Source organism: Antedon bifida, chromosome 7 (genome assembly GCF_963402885.1).
Source record: "Antedon bifida chromosome 7, ecAntBifi1.1, whole genome shotgun sequence".
Lineage (NCBI taxonomy): Eukaryota > Metazoa > Echinodermata > Crinoidea > Comatulida > Antedonidae > Antedon > Antedon bifida.
Window position 1 is genome coordinate 14471454 of NC_136232.1, and position 15673 is coordinate 14487126.

The 15673-nt window shown below is 35.4% G+C and overlaps 1 protein-coding gene across 1 annotated transcript; it reads right to left on the reverse strand.

Annotated features, from left to right (window-relative positions):
- Positions 1-151: 151 nt before the first annotated feature.
- LOC144849217 (uncharacterized) lies at positions 152-5999 on the reverse strand. Its single transcript, XM_078706277.1, has 2 exons — positions 5903-5999; positions 152-1716 (listed from the first exon to the last, which is right to left on the reverse strand). Exon 2 carries the CDS (start codon positions 1706-1708, stop codon positions 1052-1054), a length of 657 nt encoding a protein of 218 aa, XP_078562403.1. The 5' UTR covers positions 1709-1716; positions 5903-5999; the 3' UTR covers positions 152-1051.
- Between the last annotated feature and the right edge of the window lie 9674 nt (positions 6000-15673).

Sequence of the window (15673 nt, forward strand, 5' to 3'; positions counted from 1 at the left end):
TACAATATTTGAATTTTTTTTCCAATCAAAAATAATTGTGAGAAATTGTTCCATAGCAAGATGCCTAAAAATATTTGGAACCAACAGCGACATCAGGAGACTTGGGAGGTCTGTTAATAATGTTTCTATTCTAAATGTAAACAACAGTTGAAAATTGAAAAAAAGAACTTGATGAACTCAATGAACACAACAAAATTATTTAAGTGAAAGTTACTGTTTAATACAAACTTTGGGTTGAGAATACAAAACTACTTGACACATTTTATAAAAAAAACTACAAACTGACATCCTTATTGATTATTAGTATGTTTTAATCTTAGGCTGATCTTAAAATCTATCGAAATCCTGTAGAGATCAAATTTCTGTTGAACACTACTGTAGCGTATCAAAATCTTGTTGAACACTGCAGTATTAAAATCCTAGTGAACACTACTACAGTATCAAAATCCTAGTGAACACTACAGTATCAAAAATCCTGTTGAACACTACAGTATCAAAATCTTGTTGAACATTACAGTATTAAAATCCTGTTGAACATTATCAAAATCCTGTTGAACACCACAGTATCAAAATCCTGTTGAACACCACAGTATCAAAATCCTGTTGAACACCACAGTATCAAAATCCTGTTGAACACCACAGTATCAAAATTCTGTTAAACACCACAGTATCAAAATTCTGTTGAACACTACTTTAGAGTATCACAGTTGAACACTACTCTACTGTAGAGTATCAAAATCTTGTTGGAACATTATCAAAATCCTGTTGAACATTATCAAAATCTTGTTGAACACTACCATAGAGATCAAAAATCTTGTTGAACAAGTATCAAAATCCGGTTGATCATTATCAATATTCTGTTAAATATTATCAGAATCCTTTCATAGAGATCAAAATCCTATTGAAAACAAACTGTAGAGTATCAAAGTCCTGTTGAACACTACTGTAGAGTGTCAAATCCTGTTCATCATCATCAAAATTATGGAAATGATTTTACAGATAATCCCAACACAAACCTTGAAAAATGGGAAAAACATGTCAAACACAGAACTTAAAAAAATGGGAAAAACATTTCAGAAGCTGATCTGGTACAAGAGCATGGAAATTGTCCACCTGACCCAGCAAAGAAATGTTTGCCACAGGATGTGCAATGCTCTTCCCGATAGTCCCCTATGCACTTTCCAAAACCGGGACAAGCTATGCAATGGTTATGAAATTTACCACAATCCATTTCATGAGAGCCACAACAGATGCGTGTAACATACACACCTGCACCACAGTCTTCATCAGGACATTTCACAGTTGCTTCTAATCCTCCATCTTCATAGTCAAGTCCAGCATAATCTGGTTGATAGAGAAGATCGCGAATGGTTGCCTTTATATCATTTTCACAAGCAGAACACTGGCCTTCAGCAAACACATTGTCAAGGGGGCTATCTCCACTGATATCAACATAACCCTTCTGAATTCCTGCTCTGAGGCACTTGCTTACCCTTTCAGGGTCATTGACTCCCTCTCTTTCAAGCCATTTATTTACTGCCTGTACTGACATTCTTCGGCTAGCTTTTGGCTTCTCCTTCTCCATTCCACACAAACGCATAAGCAATTCACCCTTTGTACCACCCACTTTCATTTTAGATTCTCTACACTTTTCTTTCAGTTCACGTACAGACAATTTCTGCAATTCCTGTAATTTTGCACTTGACATGTTGTGTTCTAAAAATATAATTTAAAAAGAAAGCTTTTAATTGTGTTCTCTGTATTTTATATTTTTTTTAGAAGATGTCTATTACTGTACAATGTGAATATTAGTACATAATGTTTTGTTATGATCAACTGGCAAGCGAGGAATTTCTAGCAAAGTTGATTTCACTGCCAATGAATCCGAGCCATATTTTCAACATTGTTAGTTACTAACTAGCAAAAGTGGTTTCATAAGCATTTTTTATCATGGGTTTTGCTACAAGGTTTTAGTTAATGCGATTATGGTAGCGATTACTGGAAGTACACACATGCCAACATTTGAAGTTTAAAAAACAGGAAATGGTGTTTTTTAAAGGTCAACAGCACCCTCTATCTATATCGAGAGGTAAGAGTGCAGTGTGTGACGTCACAAGCAGTATTGTGTGTTGGCTATGTGAGGGGAATCCGCTTTGTGGTGGCGGCCTTAAATATCGTAAATTTGCTTGTGTGAAAGCCTTTTTGTTATATTTCAATACAGAAAACCACACATATAAATCAAAATTCAGTTATCTTTGTAATACGGGAGAAAATGTGGAAAAACAAGAGCACAATATTTGGCCAGGAGATGAGCCTAAAATACTAAAAGTGTTGGCATGTATGGAAGCAGCAACTGAATATTGAAATATAAAGGATTTCTTTTTGATGATCCAGAAACAATATTTGAATAAATACATGCTAAACTCATTAAGTGGGTCAATGCAACTCAAAAACCACATAATGAAGACACAAAGTCTGACTTCATAACAAATGGCTGTGGCGTAGGTCTACTAATACCGTAAATCTAATAGTAACCCACACTCTAAAAACCTCCTTCTAATAGTAACCCACATTATAAGTCAGTCTATATATAATAACCCACTACTCTAATAGTAACCCATGGGGGTTACTATTTAAGTCACAAAAACTATTGACAAAATGACATTATGAAGACTGGTCGTTCATGATGCATAGGCCTATTTTTAAAATTAGGAGATAATGCATGTTGATCTCGGGGTTGGGGGAGGATTGAGTATTTTTGAGTTTATAAAATAAAGTTCAAACAAATTTGTTTATTCATACTGTTTTATTATTTTGCTATGAGTTGCTGACCGGAAAAGTTGGGGTGGGTTACTATTTTCAGGTGCCTAATTTAAGATTAGTAATAGTAACCCCCCTTCTAATAGTAACCCACCCTAAAAAACAATCAAAGAATAATAACGCAGGTCAGTAGTTATAATAATATACTGTACACACACACACATCACAATCTTAGCATATACTTGAATCTTCTTTTTGATGATTTTTTTTAAATGATGAAAATAAAACCGCAAGAAACTAGCCTAGGCATAATTATAAGCTACAGGCCTAACAAAAGGTGGTGTCTGATCATTTCGGCCAAATTTATGGCCGGCACCAAGAACAAAATATGTAGGGCCTAAATATTGAATATGTATGACACACCATGTGAGCCAAATAATTTATATTTTTACTAATAATATTCCCTCAAATATAAACTCATGCAGTTTTGAACTGTTACATCGTTTTATAATATTTTTAGGAATTTAATAAAAAACGTTACTAGTGTATTTACAAACATCATGTTATAAAAGGGGAATCTCCGGACTCCTTGGTCAGCTCGAAGGCTAAGTGGTGCCTTGGTTATCAGATGATCGGGACTACGGACGATCGGGCCCACAAGGCAATTGAGCCCAGAAAATGTGGTCCCAATCGTCTTCAGCGTTGGGACGATCATCTCATACGTTGGCCCGATCGTCTCATGTGTTTTGAACCATGTTGGTCCCGATCGTCTCATTCGCTGGTCCTGATCGTCTTAGCGCAGGGCCCGATAGTCTTGTGTTCAATATGGTAAATTTTGATTCTGATAAAAATCAACATCTGGTATTCGGTATGGAGCGTCACTGATACGCTTTTGCGGTTGTAATTGGTTCTGGTCAATATTTATTACGTATAAGGGATGAATGTTTATTTAGGCCTGATGTATATAATGTTTGTTTTCAATTTATTTTACAGGTTGCAAGATGTTTGTGAAATGTGTGCTCTTTGAAAATCATTGTAAAAAATGTTGTTTCTGAAAAAAAAAATCAGAAATGAATAGTTAAAATAGTTTATAATTACAGTAGTAATAGAGTATTTATTACCAATGGGGCATTCTTTCTATGCCTACAATACAATAGTGGAATACCAGAGTACATGTTTTAACCCAATATTATTAAATAATACTGTTGATTGCGGAAAGATGAATCTACCGTAGCATATTGACACTATGGATATAAGAATACTGTACGATTTACCCACAAAAGTGTACATGCAGAAATTAACCAGATGTTAATTACAAACCATTATGTTTAAGACACAGACTTTTTTATTTGCTTTTTATTTTACTGCAATTATAATGACAGAGAATATAAATTCAAACTGTTTCCGCTTTTGGCAGGCAACTATTACTGCTTTGATGTTTATTCCGTACGCTACGTTTTATTTTGAGGGGAATCCCCAGATTGTATCACGGTAAACAAAATCATGTGCTGAAGAACAACAGGCGCACAGTACAGGAAGATTTACACATCTCATCTCCTACCACCACATAAAATTATCCGACCATTGATGTTCATTATATTAAAATGATTACATTTAAACAATGTTAACATTTAATTAGTATAATTATAAACAATCATATTTTTACAATAACGGTAATTTGGAAAAGCACATCCTTTCCTCACCTGTTATAAAGTAAATGAAATATATAATTAGCATAATAAATACTCATCGTCTAAAAAAATAAATAAATAATAAAGATACAAAATGGCGAGATGCAATAAAACCCAATCAATTTAGAAAACAGATATAATTATAACAGATATGACACTGACAGATATGATAAAAAAATGCATAGCTAGACTGACGCGCGCCATAAAAAATTCCAAAAGTTGGTTTAATTACGACCAAAATAAAACGTGCTCGATCGTCTTGTTTGTTGGGCCCGATCGTCTTAAAACCTTGTTGGGCCCGATCGTCTCACGCTTTGGGCCCGATAGTCTTACAATGGGCCCGATTGTCCGTGGTTCCGATCGTCTGTTCCCGGGGGTGTCTTACCCAGTATTTTTTACTCCCTAATAATATATATTCCTATATTACCTACCACCACTAGTCTAGGACTAATAATTAAAGACCCCTTCCCTGCAATTTTGGACGTTTTTTGGAAAATAATACATATATATCACTTTAAAAACATTAAACCATGTCATTCCTTGTCTTAAATGTACGTTATGGTAAAATTATGATAAAAAGTGAGAAACAATGCACTACCTAAGTAGCTCGCGGCGATCGACCTCTCGTGGACGGTCTTAGGCCTAGCCTAGCTAGGCTTAGTTTTGTAGGCCTAGCTGGTAAACATCGGTAACGTACGAACATCGTACGCTAGCTATATACCTAGCCTGACGTATATTTGCTGCATTAATTGTCTTTCTATTTTTGCCAGACTCCGTTGATACAAATTGGGGAAAACCCGGTATTTTCGCTGAAAAGTTAGGAGTCTTCCATTTGTTTTGGCCTCACGATCGATCGAAAAGTGGGCGAATTACAGGTGAAAAACAAAAATATCAATCCGCGCGCAATGCATTTTGGGATTTATAGCGGGCCGCTATAATTATTAGAATCGACTTATTTTTCACATTTTTAACCGTTTAAAGACGAAAAAAGTTATCGCAATAGGACCATATAGTATTATTTTTACATTAAATATAGTTTGTGATCTTAAATTAGATCTAAAAAACGTAGGGAAGGGGGCTTTAAAGTATTCTGCTGCCAAGATAGACCAAGCAAAGTTAGTTCATTCTGCGGAAAAAAATAAATCTTTTGGCTATATGGTGCGCTAGGCCTATAATACCTGAAATGAACACAACATATTTTGTCCTTTGTGGTGTTCCATGAATTTGGACATTCGATAACCGGCGGCCGAAATTACTATTAGTATTTGCCGAAATGCACTGTCTGTGACCATGTTTTCGCGCGCTTTTTCCAAACTCACTAGGCCTCTAGGCTATATAGGGCGCCTAGCTAGAGGGTCTAGTACGGAGGCTCCCCGCGTAATGTAGACTAAATGTGCGTAAATATTTGTGAATAAACTGTTAGTTTAGCCTGTGGATTAAACTCTTCTTACCATTAACACTTGATTTAATGTAAAGACTGTATACTGATGTCACTGTATGATGTTGTAGCTGAGTCGTCGAGAATGTGTCTTTTTTAATAACATATGAATATAAACACTCTAGAGGGCGAAGTGTAGGCGCGCACGTGCACGTGTGTGGGGGAACAGTATCTGGACCGTACTCGACAACTTTGCCCGGGTGCAAATACTAATATTTTTACTGAACCGATTATTACATTTGTTTAGGTCTAACTAACCTTACAGTAATTTCTTTACCCAGTCACACTCTGTTTTTCGTCCTTTCTTTCTTCTTATTAGACGTTGAACAAAATCGAGAAGTAAAAGAATGTGTTAAAATCACAAAAGACTGACGCATCAGGTTGATTGACCTATTAGTCTAGGACCTGGGTCAGATTTGTATGCATTTAATTTAGGAGAGAATATCTCAACTGTTATAGGATAATTTGACCCCAACGAACAACATGGAATGTGTGCCAAATTTGCTATCCGGGACGAACATGCCCAAAATCGGGGTCAAAGGTTAAAAATGTGTGGTTCATATATCTCGACAACCACTTGTCGTACAGATTTGTTTTTGGTGTCAAATTGTTCAGAATAAACATATTTATATTCGGTCTAACACAACTTTTAGCGAAAAAATGACCGGAAATGCTTTTACTGACCTTTGACCCAAAAATGACCAAAAAACACATTTTCAGGTTAAATTATTCTTTAAAATGCCAATGGACAAACTGTATGGTATCAAATGAAAGCATACACAATATGCTACCCATTGCTACCCAAGTTGTATTGACAATTTTTTAATAATGAAGCTAATTGTATGGAAAATGTGCATATTTTGATTATTTTTATACAAAAAATGAATATTTGGTAGCGTAATTGTTATGTTTATTTATATAATATTAAATAATTTAAATGTTTGGAAAATGTAACATATTGGACAAATTAACATCCAATATGAATAATATTTTTAGTTAAAATTAATGTCATTATAGTCTAGGACCTAGGTTAGATTTGTATGCATTTAATTTAGGAGAGAATATCTCAACTGTTATAGGATATTTTGATTTACCCTCAGCCTAAATATGAAAAAACATAATTAATATCTAAAAGTGATAAAACAGTAAAAATGGGTTCAAAATGCTTGGTAAATTTACCAAGATCTTCTAAACACTTTGAATTATTTAAACCAAAATAAATTTACACTATTTAATATACTCATTTTTGTAAAAAATAATAAAATAATAAAAATAATATAAAAATAAATTTAAAAAAATAAAATAAAATACACAAAATTAGCATCATAATTACAGATTTTTAATACAAGTTGGGTAGCAATGGATAGAATATTTTATGGGCTTTCATTTAATACCAAATAGTTTTTCCAAACACTTAAATTATTTAATATTATATAAATAAACATAACAATTACGCCACCAAATATTCATTTTTTGTATAAAAATAATCAAAATATGCACATTTTCCATACAATTAGCTTCATAATTAAACATTTTCAATACAAGTTGGATAGCAATGGGTAGCATATTGTGTATGCTTTCATTTGATACCATACAGTTTGTTCATTGGCATTTTAAAGAATAATTTAACCCGAAAATGTGTTTTTTGGTCATTTTTGGGTCAAAGGTCAGTAAAATCATTTTCGGTAATTTTTTCGCTAAAAGTTGTGTTAGACCGAATATAATTATGTATATTCTGAACATTTTGACACCAAAAGAACACTTGAATTATTTAATATTATAAATAAACCAAAATAAATTTACACTATTTAATATACTCATTTTAGTAAAAAAATAACAAAATTAGCATCATAATTACAGATTTTTAATACAAGTTGGGTAGCAATGGATAGAATATTTTATGGGCTTTCATTTGATACCAAATAGTTTTTCCAAACACTTCAATTATTTAATATTATATAAATAAACATAATAATTACGCTACCAAATATTCATTTTTTGTATAAAAATAATCAAAATATGCATATTTTCCATACAATTAGCTTCATAATTAAAAATGTTCAATACAAGCTGGATAGCAATAGGTAGCATATTGTGTATGCTTTCATTTGATACCATACAGTTTGTCCATTGGCATTTTAAAGAATAATTTAACCCGAAAATGGTGTTTTTTGGTCATTTTGGGTCAAAGGTCAGTAAAATCATTTTCGGTCATTTTTTCGCTAAAAGTTGTGTTAGACCGAATATAAATATGTATATTCTGAACAATTTGACACCAAAAGAACACTTGAATTATTTAATATTATAAATAAACCAAAATAAATTTACACTATTTAATATACTCATTTTAGTAAAAAAATAATAAAATATGCACATTTTAAACAAAATTAGCATCATAATTACAGATTTTTAATACAAGTTGGGTAGCAATGGATAGAATATTTTATGGGCTTTCATTTGATACCAAATAGTTTTTCCAAACACTTAAATTATTTAATATTATATAAATAAACATAATAATTACGCTACCAAATATTCATTTTTTGTATAAAAATAATCAAAATATGCACATTTTCCGTACAATTAGCTTCATAATTAAACATTTTCAATACAAGTTGGATAGCAATAGGTAGCATATTGTGTATGCTTTTATTTGATACCATACAGTTTGTCCATTGGCATTTTAAAGAATAATTTAACCCAAAAATGTGTTTTTTGGTCATTTTTGGGTCAAAGGTCAGTAAAAGCATTTCCGGTCATTTTTTCGCTAAAGGTTGTGTTAGTACGAATATAAATATGTATATTCTGAACAATGTGACACCAAAAGCAAATCTGTACCACAAGTGGTTGTCGAGATATAAGAACCACACATTTTTAACCTTTGACCCTGATTTTGGGCATGTTCGTCCCGGATAGCGAATTTGGCACACATTCCATGTTGTTCGTTGGGGTCAAATTATCCTATAACAGTTGAGATATTCTCTCCTAAATTAAATGCATACAAATCTGACCCAGGTCCTAGACTATATGGGGTCTATTATTAATTATGATCAAAAAGCGTTTTTTTTTTAATACAGAATTTCTCTTTTATTTAATTTGGAAGTGGTGATCTAATAATAATGGTTAAAAGGGAATAATAGTGTTGCAGCAGGATAGTTCTGATGGTTCAGAAAGCTAAAATGCAGAAAATACTGCTCGCACCACAATTTTCCTTAATTACTCAACTTCCAATACCCGATATAGGCCTAGTACTTGAATCAGAAATCTGGAATTTAAAAACATTTTGAATACTTGGTTCATTAGACTAGGAATCGGGAGAAGTGCCCAGCCGGGCATCTCAATCCTTTTCTCGATAACTACGGTACTAAATATTATTCGAATCTACAAGTTCAGGGGTTTGGTCATAGGCCCTATTTGGTTTGCAAACATTCACGCTAAATATTATATTATATAGAGACAAAATTTCTTTGACAAACAAAGTTTATTTTTCTAGGTATCTAAGTCTGTAAATTGAAAAAAAGATATTACTTTAAAAAATGTGTATGATATCCATATTAACACATTATAACTATAGGTGTTCTTGACCTTGAATTGAAAAAAAGATCATGGTGGACCGTAAACATCGAAAATAAGAGATATTGAAAGACAGCATTTTCATTGACAAAGTGGGTTCATTTTCTAGATTAAAGTATTTTAGTAAATTTAAAAAAAATATTACTTTTAATGTCCATATCCATTAACAAAATGTTCGTAGATCACATTATTTGCAATAATGATGACAAAATACTTGGTACTATATTGACATAGGGTTAAGTGATCACTCTTTAATTTACTGTACTAGAAAAGTAGCTAGATGTAAAGTAAATCATCACAATGTTGTTAAACTTAGATCCTTAAAACAATATAATGTTTTTAATTGTGATGATAATTGTCATGCATGGCTCATGTTTAAATCAATGTTGTTAGATATCATCAATGGAATTGCTCCTAAGAGAGAGGTTCGATTAAAACATCGAACAGAACCATGGATGAACAATGACATATTAGAAAATATCAAACTCCGTGATTCTTTGTTACAAACAGTTTTAAAAAAAAGACAAGGTGATGAACAAACTTGGTCTATAGGTTTGGAAAAATACGAAACCACATAGAGATGTTAAACGTGCCAAGAGCGAATACTTTACCAACACGATTGAGGAAAATAAGAAAGACTCAAATTACGGAAACAACTGAAATTATTAGGTTACAAAAATGAATGCAAGTGTTCGTCTAGAATTGTACGTAACATAAAGGATGAATTCTGTTTTGACAACAATATTGTTGCTATAACCATTTTAATTCATTTTTTACAAGTGTTGCCTCTAACTTGGCACGTAGACTTCCTAATAATACTATTAAGACATTTGACACTGGGTCAATCAAATTTAAAAGGTACTATGAGAACAAGGGATTAGATAAAGAGGGAATGATCACTGGTATTTTGATTGTTTGTAAAATGATTGTTTCTAAGGAATATTTTTAATGTTGCTAATGCTTTAAAACAGTGCTTTACTCTCACTTTTTAAATTTCAACAATTATGACATAGCCTACTGTAGTGTCGTGTTTGGCACACCATAGTTAGTTGTGTCGCGTTTGGCACACCATAGGTCGTTGTTGCTAGTAATAAAGCAAAGAATAGTAACTCTCCCAAAATCGTGTCTTATTCATTCGTATTTATTACACAACATTACATTGGCGACGACGATGGCGACGTTCACGATACCCGCACCAATGCCTCTAGACATGGATTCAGGCAACATGGCTGAAAGTTGGCGTCGATTTGCGCAAAGATTTGATAATTTCGAAACAGCGACAGGCGCGCGTCAACGCGAAGCCCGAGGCAACACGAGTCGCCACACTCCTGTCGGTAATCGGACAGCGAGCCCTGGAAACATACAACACGTTTACGTGGGACGCCGAAACTGACAAAACAAAGATCGGCCCAGTCTTAGCACAGTTCAAGAAATTCTGTGATGGGAAGCGCAATATCACGTATGAACGATATATTTTCAACTGCAGGGTTCAAAAAGAAGGTGAGAAATTTGATTCCTTTGTTACCTCGCTGAAAAGTCTAGCAGAGACATGCGAGTTTGGTACCTTGAAAGATAGCCTCATTCTTGATAGGATTGTAATAGGAATCAATAAGCCAAGCCTTAAACAACGCCTACTGCGTACAGAAAATCTAACATTAGACACAGCAATATCCAAAATACGAGCAGAAACGGCAGCATCCGAACAGATTGAACAAATGAAACAAAGCAAAGCGAGTGACTTTTCCGACGCAACTCAACACGCGAGAACAGTGCGTTCACACAAAAAAGGTAAACAGAAATACCAAAACACACAACAGGAAAGGGAAAGCAATCCAAGAAAATCACGCACAAGTCCAACAATCTGCATATACTGCGGAGGTGAGTACCCTCACAAAGGCAAAAATACGTGTCCAGCATACGGCAAAAAATGCAACAATTGTGGTAAAATGAATCATTATGCTAAACAATGTAGACAGAAACATAACGCACATGCTGTTGACACCATGTCTAACGATGAAAACGATAGCACAACAAGCGAAGACGAATACTCATTCCATATTACAGGTACTGAGTCTGAAAAACAACCCAAAGTTAATCTGAACATTCAAGGTAGCACTGTCAACGCAATTATCGATACCGGTGCGACTATTAATATAATGAGTATGTCGACATACAAACGCCTGCAACACAAACCACAGCTATATACCGAAAAGCTACCAAAGGTGTTCGGTTATGGAAGCCGACAAGCACTGTGCCTAGCTGGAACTTTCACGGCAAACATAACCTATAAAACGAACACAATATCAGCGTCCTTCAGCGTAGCCGAAAAAGGAGTCGAAACGCTACTCAGTTTTAACACAGCGAAAGCACTCGACCTAATTCAAGTAACGTATAACCTGAATGAACACGCAGATGCAACGGTATTAAACAAAAGCACAATAACTGAGACATACAAAGACAGGTTTACTGGTATTGGTAAGCTTAACGACACTATGTGCAATCTACACATAAATACTGAAATACAACCTGTGGCTCAATCGCATCGCAGGATACCGTTTCATTTAAGGAAGAAGGTTGAAAGCGAACTCAAACGATTACAGGAGTTAGATATCATTGAACCAGTTGACAACGAACCTACTCCATGGATTTCACCAATAACTGTTGTAGCAAAGCCTAAGAAACCTAACGAAATTCGCATTTGCGTGGATATGAGGGCCGCGAACAAAGCTATAAGCAGAGAGAGACACGTGACACCGACAATCGACGACATAATCGGCAAACTAAATGGAGCCGTGATGTTTTCAAAGATCGATATGAACGCAGGCTATCATCAGGTAATGCTAGCGCCAAAGTCGCGATACATTACTGTCTTTTCAACACACGTTGGCCTTTTCAGGTATAAACGACTAAGCTTCGGAGTTTGTTCAGCAGCAGAAAAATTTCAAAACGTCATTCAGTCTGCACTAGGTGGACTAAAAGGAGTCATAAATATAAGTGATGACATACTAGTGTTTGGTAACACTGAAGCCGAACATGCAAACAATCTCAAAGCCTGTATGGAAAGACTGAGAGATAAAAACCTTACCTTAAATAAAGCTAAGTGCGAATTCTTCAAACGCAGCGTTGAATTCTACGGACACATATTTAGTGATACCGGAGTATCACCAGATCCTAAAAAGATTGTCTCACTCCAAAAGGCTGCAGCACCGACTTCTAAAGAACAAACGCGATCGCTCCTAGGCATGACACAATACGTTGCTAGATTCATTCCAAACTATGCTACCATAACAACACCGCTCAGAAAACTCACTCACAAAAACACGCCATGGTTCTGGGGTGAAGAAGAACAGCAGGCATTCGACAAACTAAAGAAAACGCTAACCAGCTCGCACGTCATGGCCTACTTTGATCCAGAAAAGAAATCAACGGTCATAACTGACGCGAGTCCAAGTGGACTCGGGGCCATACTGAGCCAAAACGGTCAACCGCTAGCATACGCGAGTCGCGCGCTTACAAGTGTCGAAACTAGGTACTCTCAAATAGAGCGTGAAGCACTAGGAGTCATATGGGGAATCCAACACTTCCACTTGTACTTATGTGGCAGCGAGTTCGATGTAGTGACCGATCACAAACCGCTTCTTACGCTATTCAATAATCCCGCATCGAAACCACCACCACGTATCGAAAGATGGATATTAAAAATCCAAGCCTACGACTACACCCTGAAGTACCAACCAGGCAATACAAATCCGGCTGACTATATGTCAAGACACAGCCTTACAATGAGCAACAAGACGAAACTGGACATCGCAGCAGAAGAACATGTCAATCTTGTAACAAACAACGCAATCCCTAAATCACTTACTCTGGAACAAGTTCGACGTGAAACGGCAAATGATGGTCTCATACAAACATGCATTAAGGCCATCACTCGCAACAAATGGCACGAGGCTCTAAAAAATCAAGATGACCTCCATTCCGATCTCCAGTGCATGCACAAAGTTCGCAATCAGCTAACATTCGACCAAAAAAACAACATACTCCTACGTGATCACCGCATAGTCATACCCAAGGCACTTAGAAACACAGTAATAGACATCGCCCATGAAGGACATCAGGGCATAGTAAAGACGAAGCAACTCCTCCGAGAAAAAATATGGTTTCCCGGAATAGACCGCATGGTCGAATCAAAAGTAAAACACTGCATACCATGTCAAGCGACGGTGACTGAAAAGAACCACAATGAACCGCTTCAGATGTCGAAACTTCCTAACGGACCATGGGAGGAAATTAGTATTGACTTTAAAGACCTCCCTACTGGCGAGCATCTTCTAGTGATTCTCGATGACTATAGCAGATTCATCACAGTGGAAGTTGTTAAATCAACATCAGCAAAGACAGTTATTCCCAAGATAGACACAGTATTCGCTAATTTTGGAATACCCAGTATAATTCGCACCGACAATGGACCACCATTCAACAGTCACGAGTTTTCTCAATTCACGAAGTACCTTGGCACTCATCACCGCAAAATAACTCCACTATGGCCGCAAGCAAACGGAGAGGTGGAAAGAGTAATGCGTAATCTGAAAAAGGTCTACAAAACCGCAGTGGCCGAAGGTGTTAACTATAAACAATCACTCAATCAATACCTCAGAAATTACAGAGCCACCCCACACAACACCACAGGCAAACCTCCAGCATCTCTGATTTTTAGACATACCTTCAAAGTAAGACTCCCAGAAATAATCAAACAATCAAGCATCAATCAGAATGCAGTCAGAGACAAAGATAACGCTCAAAAATCAAAAATGAAGGACTACGCAGAAAGACGAAAGAAACCTCGAAAGAAACAAATCGAAGTTGGTGACATGGTCCTCGTAAAAGAAAGCGGCATACTAACATCAACGAAAACACCATATAAAACTAAACCATACAAGGTAACTAAAACAAACGGAACAATGATTACCGCAATGCGAGGACGGCACAGGATCACTCGAAACTCATCATTCTTCAAACTTCTCAACAATCATGTCGCAAACACAAATACAGACAGCGAAGACGACTATCTCACAGATGATGATTCTCCCGGAAAACATCCCATAACAACAAATAATGCAAGGCGCAATCCTCAAAGAGTTCGACAGCCACCAGTTTATCTCAAAGACTATGTTCCATAAGTTAATCGTAACTCTGATAGTATTAATAATGATCAGCACTGATAATTACAAATCTGAACTCATAATAACATTTCTATAACACCGCAGATTGTCAATGCTTGGCAACCGAATTGTTTAAAGTTTATTTTTCTAGTTTTTATGTAAAAGATGGAGGGATGTAGTGTCGTGTTTGGCACACCATAGTTAGTTGTGTCGCGTTTGGCACACCATAGGTCGTTGTTGCTAGTAATAAAGCAAAGAATAGTAACTCTCCCAAAATCGTGTCTTATTCATTCGTATTTATTACACAACATTACACCTACGGTACCGTAAACTAGGCTTCAAACCAACAGTCAACACATAGAACGGTCCAAATAATAAGAAGTTTATAAATGAACGAGGAGATACCGTATCTTTACAGACTAAAATCTTTTAACCTCATACTGGAAAAAAACATGTCTTTATACAATTCCTTTATCTTCTCATCCAGAATCTCACAATCCTAGACATATACAGAAGACGTTAGGTCTAATCTATTAATCATTTTCTCGGACTTTTGTACTCAATTACCTTCCTCATTTTTCCCTTCTATATTAATTGTTATTATTTTTACACGTCTAATTTAATACATACTGAGTGGATGAAGTGAAATATTTATTGTGCAACAACAAATTATTGATTTCGTACGGGGCTTGATTAATGTGCTTTTATCTATTCGTGTTCTTTTGCTACCAAAAATATACCGTTTAGCAGAAACTGGCCCTTTATGAATGTGGTTTAGTACAAAAGCAAGAATAGCCTAACTAAATTTTAACTTTTGACGAATTTATAGTTTTATCAGAAGTACAATGAACACCACGTGCACGTACGACGCTAGAAAATACGCACAGAAAAAGATAATTATCAAACTCGTGGAAAGAACAATTATAAATTCATTTTATTGGGCCCGATCCGATCGTCTTTCCTTTATTTGTATAATGGGCCCGATCGCCTAATATTTAATGTTGGGCCCGAACTCCACACAGTTGAGCCCAAACGTCCACACAGTTGAG